The sequence below is a fragment of the Myotis myotis genome, unplaced genomic scaffold (assembly GCF_014108235.1).
Source record: "Myotis myotis isolate mMyoMyo1 unplaced genomic scaffold, mMyoMyo1.p scaffold_m19_p_13, whole genome shotgun sequence".
NCBI lineage: Eukaryota > Metazoa > Chordata > Mammalia > Chiroptera > Vespertilionidae > Myotis > Myotis myotis.
In genome coordinates, this window is record NW_023416317.1 from 22,622,386 (window position 1) to 22,648,282 (window position 25,897).

Here is a 25,897-nt window from a genome sequence, read left to right on the forward strand (position 1 = left end):
CTCTGTGTGACCTACACCTCACACCCTTGCCCTGTTGAACCTCCCAATCTGGGCCCTCAAATTGCTTGAGGCCTGCCAGGCCCACCATGTGAAAAAGAAAATGAAAAAACACCACACATATTTAATGCAAAGGCCTCAGACTCAAAGGCAGGTCCTGTCCACATGGTGCCGAGTGCTAGGGCCTTTCCTAGCCCTTCCTCACACACTGTCTTCTGCTTCCCCATAGGATCCAGACAGTGAGTTCCCCCATTGACAGCTGAGGAAACTGAGACCCAGAGGGGTGAGGTGACACGGCCAAGGTGATTGCTGCAGCCAGGACTAGCTCCTTTTTCCACTGGGGAAGAGGGTGGGGGTAGAGAACGGCCCTTTCCATGTCTGACCATCCACTCCTGGAAAACTCAGGGTAGTTCTCTTCCATGGGGGTTGGGCAGGCGACTGGGCTATTTGCAAGACCTGCTATATGCCAAGCACTCACTTCAATCATCAAGCTGGCTGAAAAAAGGGAAGCAGTTCAGAGAGGGACAGTAACTCACCCGGGGTCACACAGCAGATCTGGAGTTTGAATCCAGGCCTGGGCCTAGGATCTGACACTGGACCTGCCTTGCCCACTGTCCCTGAGCCTAGTGCCCTCTCTGCCACTTGCTGGCCTCATGTGGAAAAGTAGAAAACATTGCCATAGACCTATGGCCAATTGTATGGAAGTCCAATTCAATCCCCAGGAAAAGAGAACAGCAGTTTTTGTTGTTGTTTTTGGTTAATCCTCATGGGAGGATATTTTTCCCCACTGATTTTTAGAGAGGGTGGAAGGGAGGGGGGAGGAGGAGAGAGAGAAAGTAGAGAGAGAAAAACATTGATGTGAGAGAGACACATGGATTGGTTGCCTCCTACATGTGCCCTGGGGGATCAAACCTGCAACCCAGGCACATTCCCTTGACTGGGAATCAAACTCTCTGGTGACTCTCTGGTGCTCAGGCCAATACTCTAACCATTGAGTCACTCTGGCCAGGGCGAGAGAACAACAGGTTTTTAAAAAATATTTTTTATTGATTTTTAGAGAGGGAGGAAGGGAGAGGGAGAGAGAGAGAATGAAACATCGATGTGAAGCCAAACATTGATTGGCTACCTCTGCATGCCCCTTACCCGCGATTGAGCCCACAACTTAGGCATGTGCCCTTGACTGGGAATGGAGCCAGCAATCTTTTGGTGCACGGGACGACACCCACCTAACTGAGCCACACCGGCCAGGGAGGAACAGCAGTTGTAGGAGACCCCAGCAGGAGCCTCTGAGAAAGCCAGGGGACAGAAACAACATGACAGAAAGGCCAAGTGGTACCAGGGAGTTGTTGTTTTTTTTTTTTTAGCTCCCAGCTCCTGGGAGGGTCCAGGCTCAGCTGGTGTGTCCAGGCTGGGATGGTATAGAATCATTGTGGCTGGTCAGTGTGTGTCACCAGCCATTCTGCACAGGCTAGTTAACAATCACATCGTTGTATGAGGTTCTCAAAGCTACCTTTTTCCTTTGGGAATTTCAAAGCTTTTCTAGCTATTTTAAACTGTTTAATTGGATCAGCCTTTGGTTGTAATGATACTCCTTATCGTGCGGATAATGGACATGGGGCCAGCCCTGAGTTCAAATCCCAGCTGTACTACTTAACTGCTGTGTGCCCAGGAGCTAGCTACTGAACCACTGTGCCTGGGTTTTCTCATCTGCAGAATGAGGGCACTGACAGGCACTCCCTCCTAGGGGGTTGGGAGGACTCAGGGTGAGCCTTTATGTAAAGCAGCTATTGCAGTGTGCACACAGTAACGGCTCAGTTAAAGCTGCTGCTTCCCGTTGCCCAGCATTGGCACACATTATTATAGTCCAGGCCCACAGCCAGCCTGAATGGAGCCGCGAGCCCCGCGTTACAGAGGGGATCTAGCTATATTCCAGAACACGTGATGGCAGGAGGAGGGGAACTAGAGTTCCCTCTACCACCATGAATGACACCAATTACACCCCCCACCAAAAAAAAAAAAAAAAAAAAAAAAAGCTGGAAAACACAGGTGAACCTTGCTAAATAGAAACCCAGTATATGGAAACGCATTCTCTTGAACTTCAGGGGAGTGATTTGAGATACAGAGCCCAGTGCTTCACTTTACAGGGCTTTTGTTATTCCCTGACCCTGCTACATGCTCTGTACATGGGGAAGGCTGTTCTTTCCCTGTTGTGTGCCTCGTTAATACCCCTCTCCCCCCCTGATTAGTTATTGAAGCATTCGAGACACTTGGAAACATCCCAGGACAGTGGAAAGCCTTCAGGTGGAAAGACCTGGCTTCAAGTCCAGGCTCTGCTGTGTGACCAAGAGGAAGTACTTGGCCTCTTTGAGCCTCAGTTTGGACAGCTGTAAAGTGCGATGACCCCAGGGAATTTGTGCGACCTGGACCTAGTAAGGGCCTGGCACATGGCACACAATAAGTATTGGTTCTCTCCCCCTTTTCATGAGCTGCTCTCCTTGGACTGGCTTCTGGAAACCAGGCGTGGCGGTTGAGTGGGATTCACACCCCATTGCCTTGACTCCCAGTCCTGCCTGCTGCTCTTGCTGATTCGACACTAAGGAGCCCTCCGGGCCCGTCAGAGCACTCACTCTGCCAGCAAAGCCCATTAGCTTTAATTTCCTTCTGACAACTGTCAGATGGTTACATCGTGCCTTGGAATGGCCAGAAAGTGGCGTCTGGATCTCTGGGTTAGGTCTTTAGCCACCGGGAGCCGCTGGACTCTGGGAACAACTCCTGCTGCCCCTGGTGCATTATGGGGAAGAGACCAGGAACAGGAAGAAAGAAGAGAGTGGGCAGGCCTTGCTGAGATCTCCTCTAGGTCCCCTCAGACTGGGGCAGAAACAGGACCTAGAGATTGTGACCACAGGGTCTATGGAATCTGCAGCTTCTTTCCCTGGACCTGAGATTTTCTAAGGTGTGGCTTCATTCTGTGTGACCTCGGAGAATGCACATGGCCTCTCTGGGCCTCTCTCTGTTTGTTAACCAGTAACATGGGGAAGCTACCTCCTAGGTGGTTACCAAATAAGGGCCCTCAAAACTGGTTAAGCCACAAACATTTTCTAAGCACCTACTATGTGCCTGTCACTCTGCTAGCACTCTGGCACTAGGGAAACTGTCATGGGCAGGGAGTTGGGAGCACTGGGTGTGTAGATCCCAGCCCTGCCACAAATATGCTGTGTGACCTCTGACAAGTGTCTAGAGCTCTCTGAGCCAAGAACAAAAACAGGGAAGGGCTGTGGGTGCTGCAAGGCACTCTATAACCTTTTAATTTATCACCTGAATCAATTTTTAGTTAACTGATGAAGCCTGCGTTTGACTTGGCACGGGGGTGGTCCTGGCAACATGGTCAGCCCAGAGCTCAGAGCTCAGGCCAGGGTCTGGGTGTCAGGGAGCGTAAGTATCATCACAAAGTTCTGGAACTTTACTCTGTGGAGCCAGAGTGTGCACAACTGCCCTCATCGACCCAGAGTACGGTCTGCACTAGTGTCTCAGCTGGAGGCAGTGAAAAGAACCAGATGACTTGGGTTTCAGATTCAGCCCTACTGTGAACAAGCTGTGCGGCCTTCGGCAAGTGCTTCCTCACTCTGGGCCTTGGTTTCCACCTCTTGAAGATGGAGGCGTCCATAGGCATCTGTTTGGAGGGCTCTGGAAGGCTCTCCCTGGCACACACTGGGAGCTCTATGTGCACCCCCTCCACCACTTGCCCTCTGAGTTCTAATCTTGCACTGACTTGGGTCACATGAGGTCACTTACTCAGCTGGCACCGCCTCAACCCCATCTCTTTCTGAATGATAGGAGCGAGGGCTCAGAAGCCAGAACGTCTCTGTCTGAGTCATGGTTCTGTGCTTCCTAGCGTGTGACGGAGCAAGTCATTTCCTATTTCAGGGTCCCGGTTTCCTGGATAATAATAGCACCTACCCACAGGGTTGTTGTGAGGATCAAATGAACCTCTACTGTAAAAGCTCTCAGCTAGTGGTAGCTATAAAAATAGTAAGAACAGTTATTATGTTTTTGTGTTGCACCCTTAGCTCTGTTCAAGGCCTATTCAAATAGCCATGCACCATCTTCTTCAACATTTTCTATAAAACTTCTGCAAAGAATGCCGCCCATGATTCATCTCCTATGGCCTATGTGAAAGTTCATCCCAGAATTCATCGTCAGAGGCATGCTCTCTTCCTACAGGACTCTGTTTCCTCCTGTTGATAATCTGAGCGATGCAAACCATCCTAATTCCCTTTCTGCCTTGGCTGCCAGGAAGCTCAAAATCAAATTTATATTCCAATCATAATAGCAAACACAGTTTATTTGCTTCCATTCCTTTTATGTCTGGCTTTCTATTTGATCTCATATTATGAGACATGTCTTTAAACCCGTTTTGGAGAGATGATGCCATGGAGAGAAAAAAATCAACTTAGTAATATTAAGTATAAAATTGAGGCAGCTGACTTCCACACTCAGAGTGGAGGGGATTAAGGAGAAGGAGAATGGTTTTCTTGAGGCAAAACTCCACATCCTGACCTTCTAGGAAAGCGGTTGGCAAACTTTCTCTGTAAAAGGCCAGATAGTCAATATTTTAGGCCTTGTGGACCACACATATAGACTTTGTCGCAGCTACTCACCTCTGCCATTATAGTAGGAAAGCAGCATGGACAATATGAAAAAGAAATGGGGGTGTTCCAATAACACATTCTTTTTACACAATGAAGTAGGAATTTCATGTAAAAACCACGTTACAAAGTAATATTATTTTCACTTTTTTCAACCATTTGAAAAATGTAAAAACCAATCTTAGCTCATGGGCCATACAAAAACAGGAAAGTGAGCCAGATTTGGCTTGTGGGCTATCGTTTGTAATCCTTGTTCTAGAATATTCGGTGCATGAAATTTTTTCATCGTTGCATGCCTTAAGGAATGAGTGACTTGGGGTTCTGAGGAGAAGCCCAGCTTTGGAGCTGAAGGAGGGTCCCTCAGAGGCTGGAGTACCCAGAGGGCAGTACCCATTCATCTCTGTGAATGGGCTGAAGCACTGTCAAATCAAAAAGCATGAATGCAGCCCACCAGGTAAGCAATTTGGGGGCTTTGTCCTCAGATGTGAGAGTGGGGAGCCCTCAGAGAGCAGTCTGGACATACGTCCAGAGCCACCCTCACTTGGATTCCATCCAATAAAACCAGACTCTCAGGGAGGGGCCTGGCAGCAGTTTTTCTAAGCTCCACTACAAAAACTAAGGACTCTTTATTAGCTGGGTGACCTTGAGCAAGTTAATGCACTTCTCTGTGCCTTGGTTCCATGTCTTTAAAATGGGCATAATCGAATGGACACAAGACACTGGGGGTGCGGGGGTGGTGAGAGAATGTGCTGGGCGGGGGGGTAGGGGAGGCCGGGGGAAGGTCAATGGAGAAAAAAAGGAGACATATGTACTACTATTTGTAATACTTTAATCAATAAAATAAAATTAAGAAAAAAATAAAATGGGCATAATCATGCACTACCTTATGGGGGCTGTTAGGAGGCCATTTCAGCTCAGATCTTGGCATGCTGTAAGTGCTCAATAAATGATCATTATAATTATTACTATTGTTGGTCCAGCCCTTGCACTTCACACTCGGGAACCCTGGGGGCAGGGCTCTGAGCTTGGGGTTTGGCTTGGCCACTGATTGGCTGGGGGTGAGACCCAGCCCCTTGGGTCTTGGTTTCCTCACCTGGAAGGAGGAGTGGCTCTTAGCCCGGAGTGCCCTCTGGTGTGGCTGGGCACACATGTTGCAGGGAGGGGGGCAGGGGTCCCCCTGTCTTACCTTCTTGGCTCTCGCCAGGTGGGTGGTAGAAGGAGAGCCCCAGGGAGATGATGGCCGCGATTTCCAGGATGATCAGCGTCACATCTTGCAGCGCTTCCCACACGAGCTGCAGGAAGGTTTTTGGCTTCTTTGGAGGTATAAAGTTTTGTCCAAAAATCTGCTTTCTCTTTTCTAGGTCTGGAGCCGTGCCTGGCAAACCTGTGGACAGAGTACAGAAAGGTCGGCCTGGAGGGCCCAGGAGAGACACACATGTTCCCGGAATTGTCCCAAGTGGGTCTGGCCACATGGCAAAGAACGGAGAGAGGAACAAACAAAGCGGGAAACTTGCAGGCACCAGCCTAGAGCCCAGCACTCCCCAGAACCTGTGAATGTGACCTTATTTGGGAGAATGGTCTTTGCAGATAAAACGAAGGATTTTGAGATGAGATCCCCCTGGATTATCCCAGATAGGCCCTAACCCAATGACAAGTGTCCTTGTAAGAGACAGAGGAGAAGACACAGACACAGAGGGAAGAAGGCCATGTGGAGCTGGAGTGGAGATTGTCGCGATGCAGCCACAAGCCAAGGAAAGCCCAGAGCCAACAGAAGCTGGAAGAGTCAAGGAATGGAATGTAACCTGGAACTTTTGGAAAGAGCATGACCCTGCCAACACCTTGATTTCAGACTTTTGGCCTCCAGAACTGTGAGAGAATCCATTTCCCTTATTCAAAGCCACTGGTTTATGGTCATTTGTTACAGGAAGTGAATCCCCAGCATCATGCCCACCTTGCACCCGCACCCTTGCTCCTGCTTTGCGCTTGCCTGCCCTGTTGAACACAGACTAGGAAGCTCCTGCCTGGGTTAGAATCCCAGACTGTGTGGGAGGGTGAGTGTGCCTAACCCGTGGGTGCTTGTGAGCGCCTCATGAGGTAATTCATGCAGTCATCAAGTGTCTTTTGAGCACCTACTGTGTGCCTGACACTGTTCTGGACACTGGGATAGAGTGGCAAAAAGGACAGAGTGCCTGTCCCGAAGGGCTGACCCCCCAAGAACACACATGACATGCTCGAGTGGTGCCTGGAGGGGAGGGGTGGATGCTCAACTGGGTGGATGGCCTCACCTTCCCTCAGGTGCATTTGTGCCTTAGAAGAGGAGCCTGGAACAGAAACCTCTCACAGTGGGAATTCAGGGGTGGGACAGACAAAGGCAGATCCAGTGGGAGGGGCCAGCTATTCTGTTTACTGGGCCCTTTGAAGGCAAGTGCTTCCCCTTGCTTCTTTCTTTCCTTTGATGCTACCCTGTGTCACCCCAAGTCACTGGTGCCATTTCATTTTCCCCTAACCAGTGCCCTGGCACACTTCCTGCCCTGCTCATGCTGTACAGTGAGCTAGGAAGAGCCTTTCCTCCCACCTACACTGGTGAGCCCCTTCTCAGCGCCCTCTGCTGAGAAGCCCGCCCTCTACCCCGGGCAGACCGCATCTCCCTGCCATCACCGAGCATGGCCTTGACCACAGCAGGGCTTACCTGTGTTCCAACTCGTGTACAACCTGTGCCTTGTTGAAAAGACCCAGTCTGATTCTTCCAGGGCCTGCACTCGAGGCCACCAACCACCTTAGACTCCTCCCACCCACTGGACACAGGTGACATGCTCGAGTATTATGAGCCTGCCCTGAGGTGTCATCATGGCAAAGGCAGCAGGAATGGTCCCCTGCAGCAGGGCAATGTCAGTCCTGTCCCTGAGGCCAGCCATTAACCTCAGCTCACCTGTGGTTTAATGAAGACAGCTGGGGGATGGACAGGGAGGGAGGGGGGGAGAGGGCACACACCTCATCAGACCTCTGGCCCCAGTCCACTTGTGAGAAGGGGGGATCCAGAGGGATCCCCAGAACAGTACCATTATTAGAATGTGGGGGTCAGAGCGATGGAACATTCTGCTGTTCCAGTTAAGGGAGCATGGCGTCTAATGTCACATTGGTATGGGATTCTAACAACCTGCCATTTGTTGGCTCATTCATCCATTTGTTCATTCGATGCATGTTTCTTGAACCTCTACTGTGGTGCAATCTGGTGCCGGTGCTGGGGAGAGTGATTGTAAAGAAAGTTCAGTGGTCCTGGGTGTCCAGCAGCTATGGCTCAGGGATACAGGGAGATGGGCATGTCCCCGTCTGGGGTTTAGGTGCTGAGCCTCCTCTGATGCTGACAATGAGACCTCCGTTGGGAGCCTCTAAGAGCCAGACTGGCTGAGACCCTGCGGGATAGGCCGGGGATGGCTCTTGCATCCGCCTTGCCTATTAGTGGGGATAAGCTCTGGATATCCAATGTCCTGCCTGTGCACTGAGAATGAGGGCTCTTAGAGCTGGCTTATGCCCATTTTGTAGGTGGGGAGACTGGGGCCTTCATGAGACCAAGCTGCTGCCTTGGGGCTGAGAACCCAGTGCAGCCCTGTTCTAATCACGCATGAGGTAGAGTGATTCTAGGAACTGCAGGAAGGTTCCTTGTTTTTCCTCCTTTGCCTAATTCTATCCACAGCCAATGCCAGCAATTCTTCCATGGGTTTCATTTCTTTAACTAAAAGCTCTAGTTCCTTTAGATTCCCTGAGAGGCAAAAGCCATCACCAGTTCTGGATACCACGGTCTGAAGGAGTTTCAGGTTTTCTCCTGGGAGTGGGCTTTGATCACCGGAAGAAGGGGGAATTCAAGAGGGTGGGTAGGCCTCTGAGGAAGGGGGTTATGACCAGTCAACATTGGCCTATTGTAGCAGTTTGCTATGCCTTTGGCTACCCAGTTCCTTTCTCTGAGACTCAGTCTCCCCATCTTGACAAGAGGGGAGTTCAATAGAAGGATCCAGGGTTCCCAGGTCTGCAGGCTCTGAAATGGTCCTGCTGGGGTCTGTTGGTATTTTAGGGTTCCTCATCAGGCTTAGTGTAAATAAAGAGCTTCACTAAGAAGTTTGGTGGGGGTGTGGCCAGCCCATCTCCTGGGCCCCTCCAGATTGACTCAGAGAGAGGTGCATCGCTGAATCTTCTGAGTCTGTGATTCCAATGTTCTGGAGTCTACAGTGTGACCAGTTGAAAATGTAGGGTGTTTTCTAGTTCAGGGAATCTGGCCATGGCTAAGGGGTTCTGCCACATTGGGGGTTCACAGGCCCGACATTGAGATGCTGGGTCCTGGGACAGAGCAGAGGCCAGGGGTTGCAAATTCGAATTGCTGTGAGGGCCAGGTAGGTTTTATGAATGAGTGAAGTAGATGGGTGGGAGACAACAGAGAGTGGTGGGGACTGGGACAAAGAGAAGAATCTCAGCTCTTCTAAAGAGAGCAGTTATTTCTCAGCTCCTGTGGCAGAAGGTGGGCCCCATGTGGAAGATCTTCTGATCTCCTAAAATAATCTGGACACCTGGAATTTGATGTAAAATCTTCCCAGTAAAATCATTCCCGGGCCAAATACAACACGTCTGTAGCTGAATTTGGCCCCCAGGTTGCTAGTTTGAGAACCCAAGGTTGGGAAGGGGGAGGAGGCTGGAAGGGGGAGGGGACAGAGCAGAACAGCCTCTCTGTCACTTCCTCTTCTCTCCTGAGTTGCTCCCTCCCCAGCATCAGGCCCCGCCCTGCTCCTCACAAGCTTCCGTGAGCCCCTCTGTTTTTCAGAAATAACAGCTCATAGAATAAAAATATTTGTGTGTTCTGCTAGGGCTGTTTCTATGGTAGAAATTGTTAGGCAGTTTCCACAACAACGAACACCCCAGTATGCAAATCCAAGATGGGAACCTCAAGTGTTGAGGCCCATGTGGGGCAGCTGAAATGGCAGATGGTGGCTATGACCTCTCGCTCACCTCTCTTTCTCAGGAGAAGGTAGGCTGAGCTGTAGCTTGGGATACCAATCCCCTGCTGTTGCCCACATTTTACAGATGGGGAAACTGAGGCAATAAGGGTCACTTACCCAGGGTCACTCAGAATGGAGATTTGAACCCATGACATCTGAGTCCAAACCCCACCCTGGAGTGGAATCGCATAGTCCCCCTGCCTTCTGGCGGAAAAGGAACATGCCTAGTTTGGGGAGCAGAAATAACCAAGGCTGGTGTGAGAGATGAATGGTGTTGGAGATTCAAGTTAGATTAAAGAGCATTTCACCGTTTAGCATATTAAAAATGAATACACTGTGTCAAATATTGCTAGAGAAGACCAGGCAGGCCCTGAAAATTCAGAAACACAAATGCCTGGGAATTGATATTGGACGCTGTGTGGGGTTGTGGGTTTTCAACATGAGTTTCTTTTGTGCAAGAGGCAGAGGTTTGTGGATGAACTTGGGCCAGTTGCTTCAGAGACTCAGTTTTGTCATCAATAAAATGGGAGCAAAATAACTTCTAGACTGTGGCGAGCTATTCAGAGGGGAATGTGAGTGAATGCTATCTAAACGGCAAAGATGCAGTCAGTGCCTTCACAGTAAAAAATATCCCAGCACCTGGAGTCAGAACTTGTGTGTTCTATTTGTTACATAAAAGGAGAGAGCCAAGTGCAGAGTGTGGGGGACTTTAGTTGTAAAGGAATTGTTTGTTGTAATGGCCGCTGGCTGTCATTGGATATTTGAGGAATCCTTGTCCCAGAGTTCATCTCTATCCAGCTGACCTGGACATAAACTGCATTTTTTTTACCCCAGCCTTTAAGCCTTTGCCTTTGCCAGTTCCCTAATTTCTCTGCTTGGAAGGCCATCCTTTCTCTTCTTAGCCATTCTGGACCCAGCCTTGAGTGCTACAAATGGTAGCCTCAGGCCATCAGAGGGGTTTTGTTTGGTTGGCACTATGCTTTAAACAAATGGAAATCTGTCACAAACATTAAAAACTCAGGCTATTCCACATAAACATCCCGACATCTGGCTCCAACGCAGGCGCACAGACCTCAGGGAGCTGGAAATTGTGAAAGTTCTCTGACCCGAACATTGATCCTGCCTTGGCTCTGGGGACATGTTTCCAGTTAAGGAAAGCTGGGGCGGGGGGGGGGGGGGGGTAGTGAGTGCTGGCTTAGGTTCTTTCGGGGGCAGAGGGAAGCAGAGGGTTCTTCCTTATAGGCGAGCTGCCGGTGGATGGGTGCTGGAGGGAGGAAGGAAAGGGAGAGCGCATGCAGAGGCTGGACTACTGGCCATGGGTGTCCTGGCACCAGATGCGAGGCCCCAGTGCTCAGGAGCCTCTTATTTAAGGAAGCCTGAGTTCCTCCTTCTCCTCCCCCTCTATTCAGCCCCTCTGAAGGTAGAGAGAGTAGTTAGAGTCGTATTGGATGGTATGCATCTGATCACCACTTGCTCATTTAAACAACCAACAAATATTTATTGAGCACCGACTATGAGCCAAACATTGCTCTGTATGTCGGGGATACTGCAGTGAGGAAGACTGGCTGCCAGGAAGGGTTTCCTGTAGGAAGTGTAATTGGGTGAGCTTAGAAGAAAAAGAGGGGGTTAATCAGGTGAAAGGATGTGGGTGGGGCGGAGGGGGTCTGCAAAGGCCTAAGAAACCTTAAAGGGCTTGAGTAAAGCTAATGTGGCTGGAGGTTCCCTGGTTTGCCCCTCAGGAGCGGGGACAGATGGTCCCCACAGAAGAGGACACCTGCATTGTGTGCCACAAAGGGCCATCATTATGCAGGCCCTGTGGTGAGGGTGAAGGGTGATCTAATGGAGACTCTGGCTCATGGAACTCAACGTATCGCCCTCTTCCCCTTGCCTGTATGGTAGCTCAGCACTGAATCTGCAGCTCCCCGCATCGGCATGCGTTATGCCTGTGAATCATCATCTTATTTTTCCTTTCTTCCCTTTGCCTGAATTTCCTCACTTAAGTCATATAAAACCTTTCTGTATGAAATAAACTTTCATAAGCTGCTTTAGAGGCAAGACATGCATAATTAGTCAGAATTTTTAAAAAGCTACTGAGGTAAGTAAAGGCACAGGTGCTGGGTTAGAGGTCAGAGTGTCAGGATAAAGGGGCATGCTGAGAGAATAGGGACATAGATAGGACTTACTTTCTGCCCTGTTGACTGGGGACAGGGCATTGTTCTTTCTGGGTATGGGGCCCCAAAACAAAGCACCTCATGCCAACAGGCTGGGATAAAAATAGCGGCCTCTGGCTATAGGGGGAGGGGGGGGCTCAGGTGAGTTTTCCAGGCCATCCAGATGACTCCTGACCTCTCCTCCCCTACTCTGCGGCCCCCTGAAGCTCAGCATCCTTGTTTCCAGCAAAGGGACCCTGGGGAATTTTTTCAATCCCGGGTGGGAGCCGGAATGAACTTTGCCCACTGACGCTGTTCGATATTGGGAGGCATTGTGTGGCTGAGTGGGCCTGTCTACTGCCTGAGCAAATCATTTCAAGTAAAAAGTAAGCACATCCCTCAGACTCTCCACCCGCTGCTGAGTGCTGCTGTGAAAACCAAGTGCCCCCTCAGATGCCGGGGCAGGAGGCCACGGCTGCAGAGGCAGAGGCAGAGGCGAGGGGGAGGGAGAGGTGAGCTGAGGGCAGGCTGTTTCCAGAGCTGGGGTGCGTAGGAACCAGGCCCTTATTTAAAAAAAAAATTTATTGATTTCAGAGAGGAAGGGAGAGGGAGAGAGAGAGGTAGAAATATCAATGATGAGAGAGAATCATCGATTGGCTGCCTCATGCTCACCCCCTACTGGGGATCGAGCCTGCAACCGGGCATGTGCCCTGACTGGAATCGAAGTGTGACCTTCTGGTTCCTAGGTTGACGCACAACCACTGAGCCACGCCAGTTGGGTCAGGCCCTTATTTCCAATGACTTTAGAACTGGGTTCAGATCCCAGATGCTCTTTGGTTCAGAGTAGGTGCTTTGTGCAAATCATTTTCCACTCTGAGCCTCAGTTGCCACTTCTGTGAAATGGGATAAAAGTACAAGTGTCTTGCAGGATTGATGGAAGATCAAGAATATGATAAGGCTTAGAGGCTGGCACAGTTGACCCTCATAAATGATAGATGCACTTATTACTACTACCACCACTCCTACTAATTACTACACTACCACTAACTACCTCACTACCACTAACTAGCACACTATCACTAACTAGCACACTACCACTAACTACCTCACTACCACTAACTAGAACACTACCACTAACTAGCACACTACCACTAACTACCTCCCTACCACTAACTAGCATACTACCACTAACTAGCACACTACCACTCCTTCTGTTACTCTGGGCCTGGAAGGTGGCACCCAGATATTTCTGAGAGAATGGGGACATAAAATATGACTTACTTTCTACCCTGTCTTAGATATATCAGAACCCACCATCACAGCCACAACACACCTCTACTTTGGTCCTGAGACCTCGTTTAGATGCATTTTTACTTGTTGTGTGACCTTGAGTACATCCCTCACTCTCTCTGGGGTGGAGGAGCCTTAGGCTATCTCACTTGAGGATCAAACAGAACCAAGGCTCTAACAGTGCTTTGTGAACTGTAAGACTCTCTTCTTCTATTGTGATCACCCCATTATGCAGGTGTGTACACTGAGGCACAGGGTCATACTGTTGGGAAGGCAATGGATTCAGGCCTCTTGCCACAGAGCTCAGCGCTCACATCTGCCCCGCGCCAGCCTGATCTGGCCTGTGTCTGCTCAGAACAAAAGCCCTACAGTGACCCTCCCTGCTTAAGCCGACATGAGTCATTAATTCACACCAGCCTGATCCTATCACTCTGGGGAGCTTAGGACATTTCAGATGAAAGAACTGCGAATGCTTTCCCATGAAAACCAGAGGTGATTTCATGGCCCTGCTGCGTGCATTTAAAAAACAGAACCAAGATTCAAATCAGGTAGTGCCTGTTAGGCCCCCCAGAAGGCAGATGTGTGATGGAGAACATGGGAGAGGCTGTCTGTGCAGATATGCACACACCTAAGGGCGAGGCTGTGTGTCCGTGTGCAGGTCTGGACACCTGAAGGTATGTGGCACGGGGCTGTATGTGGGAGGGGGAGTTGATGTGTGTGTACCCTGTCAGAGACCAGGGAGAATGGGCAGTTTGCAAAGGCATCGCTGCTGGGGTGTTTGGGGAATTCACAATGTTCAAGACAAAACAATGAATGGGAGTCTGAGAGTTGGTACTTCCCAGCTGTGTGACCTTGGGCAGATGACTTTCCCTCTCTGGGCCTTAGCTTTCTCACATGCAACTTGGGAATAGTGATAGCACATAACTCATAGAGTCAGTGGGAGGAGGAAGCACATCTGATGTGCAGGAGCTGACACCTGGCACATGGTAAGAGCTTGATAAGTATCAGCAGTTACTCTGATTACCTCCCTCCCCCCCGCCCCCCCCCCACCCCTTGCTCCTGACTTTATTGTACATTAGAATCACCAGGGCATTGAAAAAATATTAATGTCTGGGCTCCAAAACTAGAAATTCCCATGAAAATGGACTGGGGTGAGACCTGGGCTTGGGAGTCTTAAGAACTTCCCAGGGACACACAGCCAGGATCTAAGACTTTGTGGTTCCCAGAACAGCAGCTTCAGCATTACCTGGACACAGGCTAGAAATAACAAATTATCAGGCACACCCCGACTTCCTGCCTTGGATCTTCTGGAGGTGGGGCCCAGGCTTGTCCATTGGGACAGCTCTCCCCTGGGGACAGGAATGCAGGCTCTGGTTGAAGAACCACGGCCCCGTGGGAGAGGGAGGGAGGGAACTCACCTGCCAGGGGCTTCAAGCCACACCAACAACCCTGGCATATGGGGTCGGCTGAGGCCCCGCGAGGACAGCAGCTTGTCTAGTACACACAGTGGGTGGGGGCAGGGTCCGGGTCTACCTTTGTCTTCCTCTGCAGGGCTTGCCAGCTCCCACAGGGCCAGTTTCCCTTCCTGAAAGCTGCCTACAGTCAGGCTCACAATCTACCTTGAGGCAGCAGAGGAGGGAATAGTGCTGCGGTTTGAAAAGCTGACAAACTCAGACTTGAGGCCACAGGGGATGCGGGACCATACACAGACCTGTCTTCTGCCAGCTGAAAAGGTCTGGAGAAGGAGAAACTAGTAATAAGGTGGGAGATAAAGGAAACCAGCAGAGATCAGGCCGTGTGGGGTTAGGAGCTCACACTCAAGGTTGCTCTGACAGTGTCCCTGCCCTGCTCTACAACCCACTCACTGCTGCATCCAACTCCTGGGCTCACGATAGCTTCTCTGAGGTTGTCCCAAAGAACTCTCCTTGCCTCACTCTCAGTCTGGCTGTGTTTATCCCACTTTCCTGCCAAGAGACAGGCCTCATAAGATACCTGTCATTTGTCTGCCTGTCTTGGTTCAGTTGGCTCCTAACCCAAGACACCCACCCCTCTCCTCTGTTGAACTATTTAGTCTTCTGAGACCCAGAAGAAAATTTACCACCACCTCCTGAAAGCCTTCCTTGATTTACCCATCCTGCCTGGTTTGTGTGCTCAGTGGTTGAGTGTTGACCTATGAATCCGGAGGTCATAGTTCGATTCCCAGTCAGGGCACATGCCTGGATTGCAGTAGGGGGCATGCAGGAGGCAGCCAATCAATGATTCTCTCTCAGCCTTGATGTTTCTATCTCTCTCACCCTCTCCCTTCCTCTCTGAAATCAATAAAAATATATTAAAAAAAATAAAGAACAACCCAACCTTCTTGTCCTTCCCCGGTAGCATTTGTCACCCAGGTAACTCATTCACTAGCATCTTTCCTGTGCCAGGTTTTGGCTCTGGGGGTCAAATACTGACTGAGACCCACCCTTTGTTGTGACTGTCTTCTGGATGCTGGTTTCACTCCCTAGAGGAGGCTGTTTGTGCCAGCACAAAATAGGCCCTCAGGAAACCTCCCTCCCTCCCTCCCTTCCTCCCTCTCCTGCCTCCCTGGGGAGCAGACATAGAGATGTGGGTGCTGAGGCCACCCAGAGGTGCCTGTACACGTGGGTGGCCACGTGCCACCTGTAAGAGCCAGTTAACAAACATGGCTCAACAATTCCGCTGTGGGAAAAGAGCGCAGTGTGGTTTCCCTGTGGTTTATGTCTGTCTGGGCAGTTGCTCTAAGTTCAGAACAAATCTGATGGCTATTGTCCAGCAGGCACGGTGGGCATGTGTCAGTGCCTGGAGTTTACAATCATTTCACAGTGTTGATGGTTCCTGATGGGCAGGGTGCAGGGTCAGGGATGTCTCTCTGATATGTCACAGCCCCAGGCGACTTTTCTATGGATCCATTATGAGTGATCACATGTAGGTAGTGTTATTGGTTCACTTGTTCACATACAAAACCGGCATCTAGCTATGCACAGGTGCACACAGATGCAGCACACAGCTGTGGATACAGCATTTGACCATTGGCATGAATGTGCACGGCCACAGCACTGGCTGGTTTTTCTATAAATGTGTGGATGTGGTGTCCACTAGTTTATGTGCACATGGACATGGCACAGAATGAAACCAGTTGCTTGTAAGCATCCCAGACAGTGTCCCTCTAACCATCTTGACACATATATAGGCACAAATTTCCCCACTGATTTAAACGCATCACATGTCTTTTCCCCAAGTCAGACTGAATTTCCACACCAGTTTCCACTGTAGAAATTCTTAGACCTCTTTGCTCATGGTTCCAGAATTTTAATGTGGGCAGGGAAGTGTGTATGGAGGGCGTATGGGAGCCGCTGGTGGGGACCTGGTTGAAAGGTGGGTGGCCAGGGTTCATCTTGGAAGTGATGAAAATATCAGTTATCTGTACCAAACAATGAGGATGTCCAATGGAGCTGGGGGCCCTGAATAGGTTTTCCAGATAAAATATAGGACGTCCAGTTAACTTTGAATTCCAGATAAACGGTAAACAATTTTTAGTATAAGTTGTGTCCTATGTAATATTGGGGACATAGTAATAATAAAAACGTTAATTATTTTTTATATGAAATTCAAATTTAACAGGATATCCTGTATTTTTCTTTGTTAAATCTGACAACCCCATCTTAAAGCTCCCCCAGTCCTTTCTCCTGGTTCCCCTACTGTTAGAGCAAGACTGGTAGTCTCACCCTATTTGACAGGTGGGAAAATTGAGAGGCGGGGGAATGACTTGGCTCAGATACAGGGTGATCCAGTGGCAGGGCTGGACTCCTGATTCCTGACTCACCAAGGGAGGGGACACATCTTGCTCAAGTGAATTTAAAGTACTGAACCTTATTGCACAAAAATTATGGCCATGTCATATGCTCTCTCTCTGCCCTTTAAAGAGATTTGGTTCAGAATGTCCTTAGTTGACATCTGAGAAGCCTTTATCTCATCCCCCTGGAAAAATGGACGTCAGAAAAACTGTTTTTCTCCTCATCTGTGCAGGGGTCTTGATGATTGAACATAGATGTCATCACGAAGGGAGCTTCCCTATCCCTCCAGGAGGGGGCGCTCTGAGGAGCTGCTGCCTGCAGCCTCCCAGGCCAGCTTGTGTAGGCAGAGGGGGTGAAGCTCCAGGCTTCACTCTACCACCTAAAGAGACCTTGGGCAAATGGTGTCTCCTCTCAATTTCTTCATCCCCAAATTGGGACAGAGGGGCAACCTAGCTCTGCCCACTGGGGTGAAGAAGAAAGGAGGTGCAATATGGGCAGTGTCTGGCATACAGTTGGTGTCTAGAATCTGGGCAGAAAAATCTCTTTCCTCAAATGCCACCCCCACACTGCATCTGCTGCAGTGTTCTGTGACCTTGAGTGATTCCTTCGGAGAGGCAGGACCTCCCCAACACACTACACTGGGGCTGCAGGGGTAAGGAGGGCAGGTGCTAAATGCACATGCATGTGCTCTTATAAGACTATCACTTTACATGTCATGACTTGCATTTAATCCTCCTGGCCATTGTATAGGGTTGGGATTATAAACTTCATTTTATGGGTGGGCAAACTGAGGCTCAGAGAGGAAAAGTGACTTGCTCAGGGTCACACAACTAAAGCCAGGATTTAAACCCAGGTTTTCAAGGCTACATAGCTGTATTCTTTTCACACCGTGCCAGACTGTGTGTGCTTCAGGACCCAGCACTGAAATAAAAGCCGACAATTCTACCACTCTCCTTGTTGCTCTCAAGACAGCCTTTTGCTATAATCAGAGACTTGGCAATGGACAAGAACTAGCTCACAGGGATGCCAAGCACCTGAAGGGAAATGGGAAAACTTAGTCACCAGGCTGGGTGTTGCTAAATATTTGTGTTGTCACTGTGGTGTGGGTTCCTCCATTAGCATAAATAAAAGTCTTATATTTTAAAAGAAAAAAATTCACAAACCCTACAACATTTATAGCAAAAATGCACTTCTGTCTTTGGAAAGTGAGTGGGCTAAATAAACTGTGGTACATACAGTCCATAAAATACTATGCAACAGTTAAAAAAAAGAGAGATCCATATATGTGTACTAGCATAGAAGGCTTTCCAAGGCAAACTGTTGAGTGAAAAAAGCAAGTTACAGAGTAATGTGTATAGTTTAATTCCATTTATGTAAAACAGAAAATTTAACAAAACAATAGTGTATATTTTCTATGGGTACACATATATGTAAATATGTAGCAACAGGTCTGTAAGGATCTGCTCCAAACACATGAAGGTAGGACTTCTGAGGAGGGGGAAGGGCACTACGATTAATTGCAGTGGCCAAGGAGACTTTAGCTTTGACTGAAATATTTTAATTTTAACCAAGAGAATGTGCTCATGTTTTACTTGAATAATTGAAAATATAATTTAAAGGGGGAAATCAGTCCATATTGTAAGAAAATATAGGTTTGTTTCCATATAACCTTTGGATGCAGTGGACATGGGTACAAATATTCCTGGGTTAAAATCTTGGCTTCATCACCTACTACTTGTGTACATCCACCCAAATAAACACTTATCTCAGATATGACCACTCCCCTTCCCCACATGCACATTAGTCTAGGATGGCTTCAGTAGCCACCTCACTGGTCTCTCAATCCAGTCTATATCCAGTGATTAGAGGGATGTTTTAAAAGTGTAACGTGCATTGTTAATGTCAGACCCTTGCTGAAAATGCGACAGTGGCTTCCTCTGCATAGAGCTAAGATCCACTTTCTTTGTCAAGATCTGGAAGGCCCTGTACAGTGTGGCCCCTGCTTTCTTCTGACGTCACATCCCTTCACCACCACTATGCTCCAGTGACATCAGCCTCTTTTATGTGGCTTCAATATAAGTGCTTTCCTGTCTCAGGGCCTTTGCATGTGCTGTTCCCTCTATTTGGAATGTTCCTCCCACCTTGCACCTAACTCAGGCTTCCTTTAGGCGAATCTGTCCCCTTCCCCCGCCCATAGGTTTGAGCCCTTTTTGAATATTCTTATAGCTCCCAGAAAATCTTTTATCTTATGATTTTAATAATTAATAATGTAATTGATTTTTCTTAATATTTGGTTCCCCTGCTGACTCCAAGCTCCAAGAGGGCAGGCACTGCATTGTCTTGGTCTGATACATATTTAATCAACACGTGGCCTCTCCTAGACACACCTGCATAGGAAGAAAGGAGGTAAGGGGTGGGCAATGCTCGACTCCAATGTCTGCCCTAAGGCATTTTCACACTGAGGATTGGGGGACGGGGAAGATACTTGGTGTCTTCTCAAGTCACTTTTTTTCTGTGTCCAACTGCTTCAGTGGACTCTTCTGTCTTTGTTGCTGAAACAGCTCACAAAAGAACTTGGGGAAGCACACATGTCTAGCCTCAGCCTCACCCTGGGGCATCCCTCATACTTTCCAATTAGGTGCCTGAAGTTATTACTGGGGGGCAATTGTCGGTGAGATCCAATAACAGAAATAAAAGCCAGGAAAGCAGAGGCCTTCATTTCTGTAACACTAGCTTCTCCAGCTCTTTACAAAGGCAGCTTCTCTGAGGACCAGGAGGTGTCTCTTAGAAATCGATTCCCCTTCAGGAAAAAAGAATTAGGGGAGTGGGGGTGGACGAGAGACTTGGGATGGGGAAGGAAGGTGGTGGTGACAATTATTAAGCAAATCAGAAAACCCATGAAGATCCCAGAAAGCTGAGAGAAACGCCCTTGAGAAAGTCGTTTTAGGACTTTCCATGATCATTACCATGTGTGGGCCTTGCAACTCTATGAGGCGGCTATTCAGAGGTCTTTCCTGTAGATGAAGAAACCTGGACTCACAGAGGCTAAGGGACCAGGGGAGGTTTCATAGCTAAAGGTCAAAGTAATGATGACACCCACGGCTCCCTTGAGCACTTACTCTGTGCTAGGCCCCATGTGGGCATTATTTCATGTATGTCTCATGATTTCCCTGTGACTTCATTTTGTTACCCCATTTCTTTTTTTTTTAAAATATATTTTATTGATTTTTTACAGAGAGGAAGGGAGAGAGATAGAGAGTTAGAAACATCGATGAGAGAGAAACATCGACCAGCCGCCTCCTGCACATCTCCTACTGGGGATGTGCCCGCAACCCAGGTACATGCCCTTGACCGGAATCGAACCTGGGACCTTTCAGTCCGCAAGCCGACGCTCTATCCACTGAGCCAAACCGGTTTCGGCTGTTACCCCATTTCATAGATGGGGAAATCGAGGCATGGGGATATAAAGAAAGCTGTATCATCTGGGTTTCAACTCCAGGCTCATCTGAATCTAGAATCTGTCTCATCCACGGGACCATACCCCCGAGAACATGAACCCGGGTTTCCCTCACCGCAGAGAACCTGTGCTAGCTCTTTCCCCGAGACTGACCCTTATGAAGGAGGCTGGGAAAGCATTACAGGAGACCCGTCTTATGGATGAGGAAACTGAAGCACAGGGAGGGGAGAAAGTGCCTCTCCCTAAGGTGAATCACTGAAGGTGCCTGGACCCATGCCCTGGACTGTTCGTGCATGCTGACTCCTTCGAAGGGGAATGTTTCAGAGCTTTGAACTCTGACATGCTCCTTGCACCTGGGCCACCTGGCAGGTTCTGATCACCTGCAAGGCCCAGGAGTGCTAGGAGTTATCCAAACTGTCCATACGCAGCAGGAGCTGGGAATCAGCACAAATGTTCTAGCCTTGTACCCTGGGAAGGGGAGTTCTGAGGCACAGCCCACATGCTTGCTGCAAAGGCCCTGGTAGGACTGAGCCCTGTTGCTCACAGCAGTAACCAGCTCAATAGCATACCTTATATGGGTGTTTCTCTCTCCTCTGTTATTCTCTCCTCTCTCTCTGATTCCTCAGACCACTCCTAAATAGACAACCTGCACCCCATTGTCAATTCACCCTGCTTTTGGGGGAACCCAAATGAAGACATGTTGATCTTCCTCCAATCACTGGCCACGTGACCTGCTGGGTTCTGCTTCCTCTTGACTGAGGGGCTTGGATTAGCTCTCAAAGGACTCTTCTTGCTCTAAAATTCCAAGATCCTTTTGTACACTTCTCTTGTAACTGCATCATTCATTCATGAAGCCATTAACCTTTCATGAAGGGCCTTATAAGGCTGCTGGGTCAGTGCTGTGGCTCCACACCAAGTGGAGGGTGCTTCCCGACTGAGGGGATGACCTGTTGCTGTGCGTGAGCAGCGCAGAGGGTGCAGGGCGCCCTGCTGTCCATGTCAGTGTGGTGGCAAACCTCTTCTCTCTTCCCCCTCTGCCCCTCTGCCCCTCCACATGCCTGCTCTCTCTCGCTCCGGCTGTTCACCTGCAGGGCTGCCCTTCCAACCCCCACCCTCTGGGATGGCTCATAGCACCTTCTTCAGGAAGCCACCCTTGACCACCCACACTGATCTAATGTCCCATCTCTGCTGCCTTGTCCCCCTAATGAGGTTAAGTGGTATTTTAACTGGCTCTTGTGATTACTCAATTTTGAGCTCCTGAAAGGCACAGCCTGTGTCATTTCATTTTATGTCCTTGGTTATAGATTGTACACAGTAAATACTCACTGTGCTTACGGATGAAGAAAAGGCAGAGAGGGAAAAGGAGAGGGAGATGGAGGGAGAAAGTGATGGGGAGGGGAGGAAGAAGGGGAGAGGGAAGGAGGGTCATTGGCTATAACAACATTTAGGCAGCTCAATCACAGCATACATATAAAACCCTCTGGTTAAATCCCTCACCCTCACCATTACAGACAACACTTATGTCTACTCTGTACCAGCTTCTACACTACCTGCTATCACATGTATAAACTCATTTAATCCTTGAAGTGACTTCTGTGGGAGGGCCTATCATCATCCCATTTTACACACAACTAGTAAGTGGCAGAACCCAGGGAAACCAACTTGAGTCCTCTTCTGAACTACCATGTGTTTGGCCTCATTCATTCATCCATTCATTCGATAAATTATGACTGTGCACCTCCCCTGGTCATACACTGGTGAGCAGAAATGTCAGGTCCCAACCTCCCTGGATTTCCTACACCCATCTGGGGGCCTTACTCTGTAATGCAGTTACCATATCCTTTGAACTGTATGGTCACAGCATCCAGTGACTAACAATGGCTATAGCTGTACCACTTTCCAGGTGGGAGACCTGAGGCAAGTCAACTTCTCTGGGCCTTTTGGGCTATAAAATGGGGATATCCTGCAGACCTCAGAGGGCTGATGAGAAGGTTATATGAGATAATGCACAGCACACAGTGCTTGGCATAGAGTGGACGTTGATAATTATGCCCTAAATTTACTGGTTGCACTTCAACTACATAAGGCCAATAGTCTTGTCTATACTCTATGGAGGAGGGCACAGGATATGAAGTGACTTGTTTGAACTCATGCAACTATTAGTGGAATAACAAGGACAAGAACCCAGGCCTTGAGATACCATGACCCCATGCTCTTGTTGTCCTATGACACTGGTGCTTGTGGGTGTCTCTTTCGGAAATGGCTAAGCAATTGCACCCCACATCTACCATCATGTTGATGTTTACCGCACACTGTTGGGGATTCTTTTGTAATTTAAATGTTTTGTTTGTCTCTCCAATAACTTGACAAAGGCCCCTCTGTTGCTGCCTGTGCAACTGAGAAGGGTTATCACCTCTTTCATTTCATGTGCTAGCCACTCCCTGTTTGGCAGGAAGCTGGCTACTCCCCTTCCTCAGGCGCCTGGGGTGGTGATGGTTGGTAACGGACTGACCAAGACTCACACTAATACTAGAGCCACGGTGACCCCTGAGAAAACATACGCAGTGAATCCAATTGGAGCATCCATTGTCATCACATTAATTTACTGATTTATGGCCAAACCCACGGAAGTCTCTATCTAGAAACCTGCCACATTCTCTCTTGGTATTATTTGGAAGTGCATTGTTTTGGGAGAGTGTGTGCTTCCTTTAGCAAACTGTTCCTGAAGTTTTGCTAATTCTAAGCACTAGAGAAGTTGTGTGTCTCTGGTTTAGAAATCTGGTTCCTGAGATGCCTGAAGACCCACAGGTCCCTGGTCATCCCCTGGGTGACACTCCTGCTGGAAGGTAGTCTGCCCTTCTTAGAAAGAGAAGGAACATCCATTCCCTGCTCTTGCCAGTTTGAAAGCAGGGACATTCAATGCTTCCTTGATAATTGGAAGGAGACTGAGAACATTCTCTCTCTTTTTTCAGTTGTTAAGCTGACTGTCTGTGAGGAGGAAAGGTCGCTAGGCCTGGCCACCTGTGAAGCCATAGATGGCTCTAAGGCTGGCTGTTGTTTTAGTTCACCAGTCTGTGAGCTCCATGAGGAGGTTGGTGGAGACAGTCATGCTACCTAGAACAGAGCCCAGCACACAGTAGGTATTCAACAAACAGGCATGGAATGAATGGCTGGCATGCTACAGATCCCTCAGTAGGAAAAAAGCATGCTCCCTAAAGTCTTTACCAAGTAATAATACTGAAATAAGTTGAGAATAGTTAGGCTTACCAGGAAAGTTATCAAACTGTACCCTCAGAATATTATTATTTATAAGAATGAATGCTTTTTCACTAATTGGAACGAAAGAATAAAAACAGCTGGGTGATTTTGCTTAAAAAAGGAGTTCTTTTTTTTAACTCTTAAAGAATTTAAGCATTTAAACTCTGTAAGCTTTTTAAAAAAAATATATTTTATTGATTTCTTACAGAGAGGAAGGGAGAGGGATAGAGAGTTAGAAACATCGATCAGCTGCCTCCTGCATACTCCCTACTGGGTATGTGCCTGCAACCAAGGTACATGCCCTCGACCGGAATCGAACCTGGGACCCTTGAGTCCGCAGGCCGACGCTCTATCCATTTAGCCAAACCAGTTAGGGCGTAAACTCTGTACGCTTTTAAAGTCTTTCTTAAAAGAAGAGTTTAAAGGCTTATAGAGTGAAAAGTTCATGATTCCGACCTGGATCTCAGGTGGTTTACACCTGACATTAATTTAGAGGACTCACCAATCCCACATCTACTCCTTCATTGCCCCCTTCCCTCTTTTATTCTGGTTGTCAGAGAGTGGCTCAATCTGAAGGCTCCCCCGGCTGCCCCTAGGATAGGGGTAACAAAAACATTTAATCTTGCAAGTCAACTGTAATTGATTAATAGGGGCTATCTGGAGTTGAGATGGAGGAGTCTGAGCATTGGGATTGATTAGTGATGTCTGCCACAGATGAGGGTCCAGAAAGTGGGGACTTGCCTTCCAGGTATTTGCTGTGTCTCTCATCCTGTCCTCTCTCCTTCAGTCCCTGGGTCAGGGTTTCCTGGGGCCCACAAGGTAGCCCCACTTGATTGTTTTGCCCACATCTCCAACTCAGCAAATCTAAGACCAAGCTCTTGGTTTCTTTCAAATCTATTCCTCTTTCAGACCAGACTGACCAGCCTCCTTGGTGGTTCTTGGATTTGACCTTCCTTCTTCACTCTTGAGATCATCATCTGAATCTGGGCTCCCAGCATCTCTCAATTAGTGATTTCTGCAATGGCTCCTCACTGGGTCTCCCTCCCAGTCCCACCACTTTCTGCCTCACAATTTATGCTGCTCTGATCTCCCTCAAGTGCCCATTGTGGACTTTTCCTTCTCCACTCTGGAACTTGCAATGGCTCTAAATGCTCAGCAAACAGTGTCTAACACCCCTTGTTCTATAGATAAGCCCATTTTCATTCATTCATTCATTCATTTCCCTTTCCTTTATATGTGTTTACATATATTTAAAACAAACATTTTGTGATTGCTGTATACAAAATGTCAGATATGTGTTGTCTCCTAAGGACACAAAGATAAATGACACATGACCCTTGCTTTGAGTTGCTCACAGGCTGGGGTGGTGATGGTAGAGCAGAGACAGGCACCTTAAAAATGAATTCCCATCCAAGGTGATAAAATGCCACCTGAAATGCTTCTCCTCCGTCTTTTGTTCCTTTCCCAGGCTGACGTCTGTCCCCTCCTTTGGGATCTGCCTCAGTGCATCTTCTCCCAGCATCCTTTTCTTCTCTCTCATCGTACCTACCACACTCTGGTAAATATGGCCTATTTGCTTCTACTCCTGTTCTACCAGCTTGAGTTCTTTACCTCATTCCTGTAGAAAGTAAATTGTCTAGCACACAACAGGGCCCTGTTAAGAGTTGAATTGATTCAACTCCAGTTTTTGAGTAAATCTCTCGTGTTCTATTTCTCTCTGCTGACTCTTAATCAGATTGCTTCGGTTCCAGGCCTGGGGCCAGACTGCCTCAGGTGCCTCAGTTTTTCCATCTTTAAAATAGGGGTGATGATAGTATCTACTTCATAAGGTTCTTGTGAAGATATGATGAATTAATATATGTTAACATGCTTAAAACAGTGTTTGGCACATGGTAAAGTGTGGGCCACTATTGTGGTCATAAAGGATTTCCCCTGCATATTGGAATAGGTCCTTCTCTTTACTTTTCCTTTGGGGTGGGGCTGAACCCATTTAATGTCTCTTTGAAATTGTTACCCTCTCCTGCTTACATCTACTTTGTGTTTTGTCCCCCTCATTGTGAGTTCTGACTGGATGGGAGGGTCTACATCTGGAAGGGAGTTGTGGGGAGGGAAAGGTGGGTGGACTAACCACTTCTCTCTGGGAAGAATCATTGCCCCCACTACTCATGGGGTCATACCTGGTTGCCCAGCAACCAGGAACGCACATCTCTGCCAAGGCTTGCTATTTTATGGGGAAACAAAATGTTCCCGATGAACCCTCAAATCACATCCCATTAAGTTTTGTTCAGCCTGAGGCCCAGCA

The 25,897-nt window shown here is 48.4% G+C and overlaps 1 protein-coding gene across 12 annotated transcripts in view; it reads right to left on the reverse strand.

Annotated features, from left to right (window-relative positions):
* Window positions 1-25,897, reverse strand: part of ATP2B2 (ATPase plasma membrane Ca2+ transporting 2) — a 367,475-nt gene that overhangs the window by 86,693 nt on the left and 254,885 nt on the right. For all 12 annotated transcript variants that reach the window (XM_036332176.1, XM_036332183.1, XM_036332175.1 and 9 more), the window contains one exon: window positions 5,830-6,027. In XM_036332176.1, the coding sequence (XP_036188069.1) occupies window positions 5,830-6,027 (198 nt within the window). The remainder of the gene's footprint in view (window positions 1-5,829; window positions 6,028-25,897) is intronic.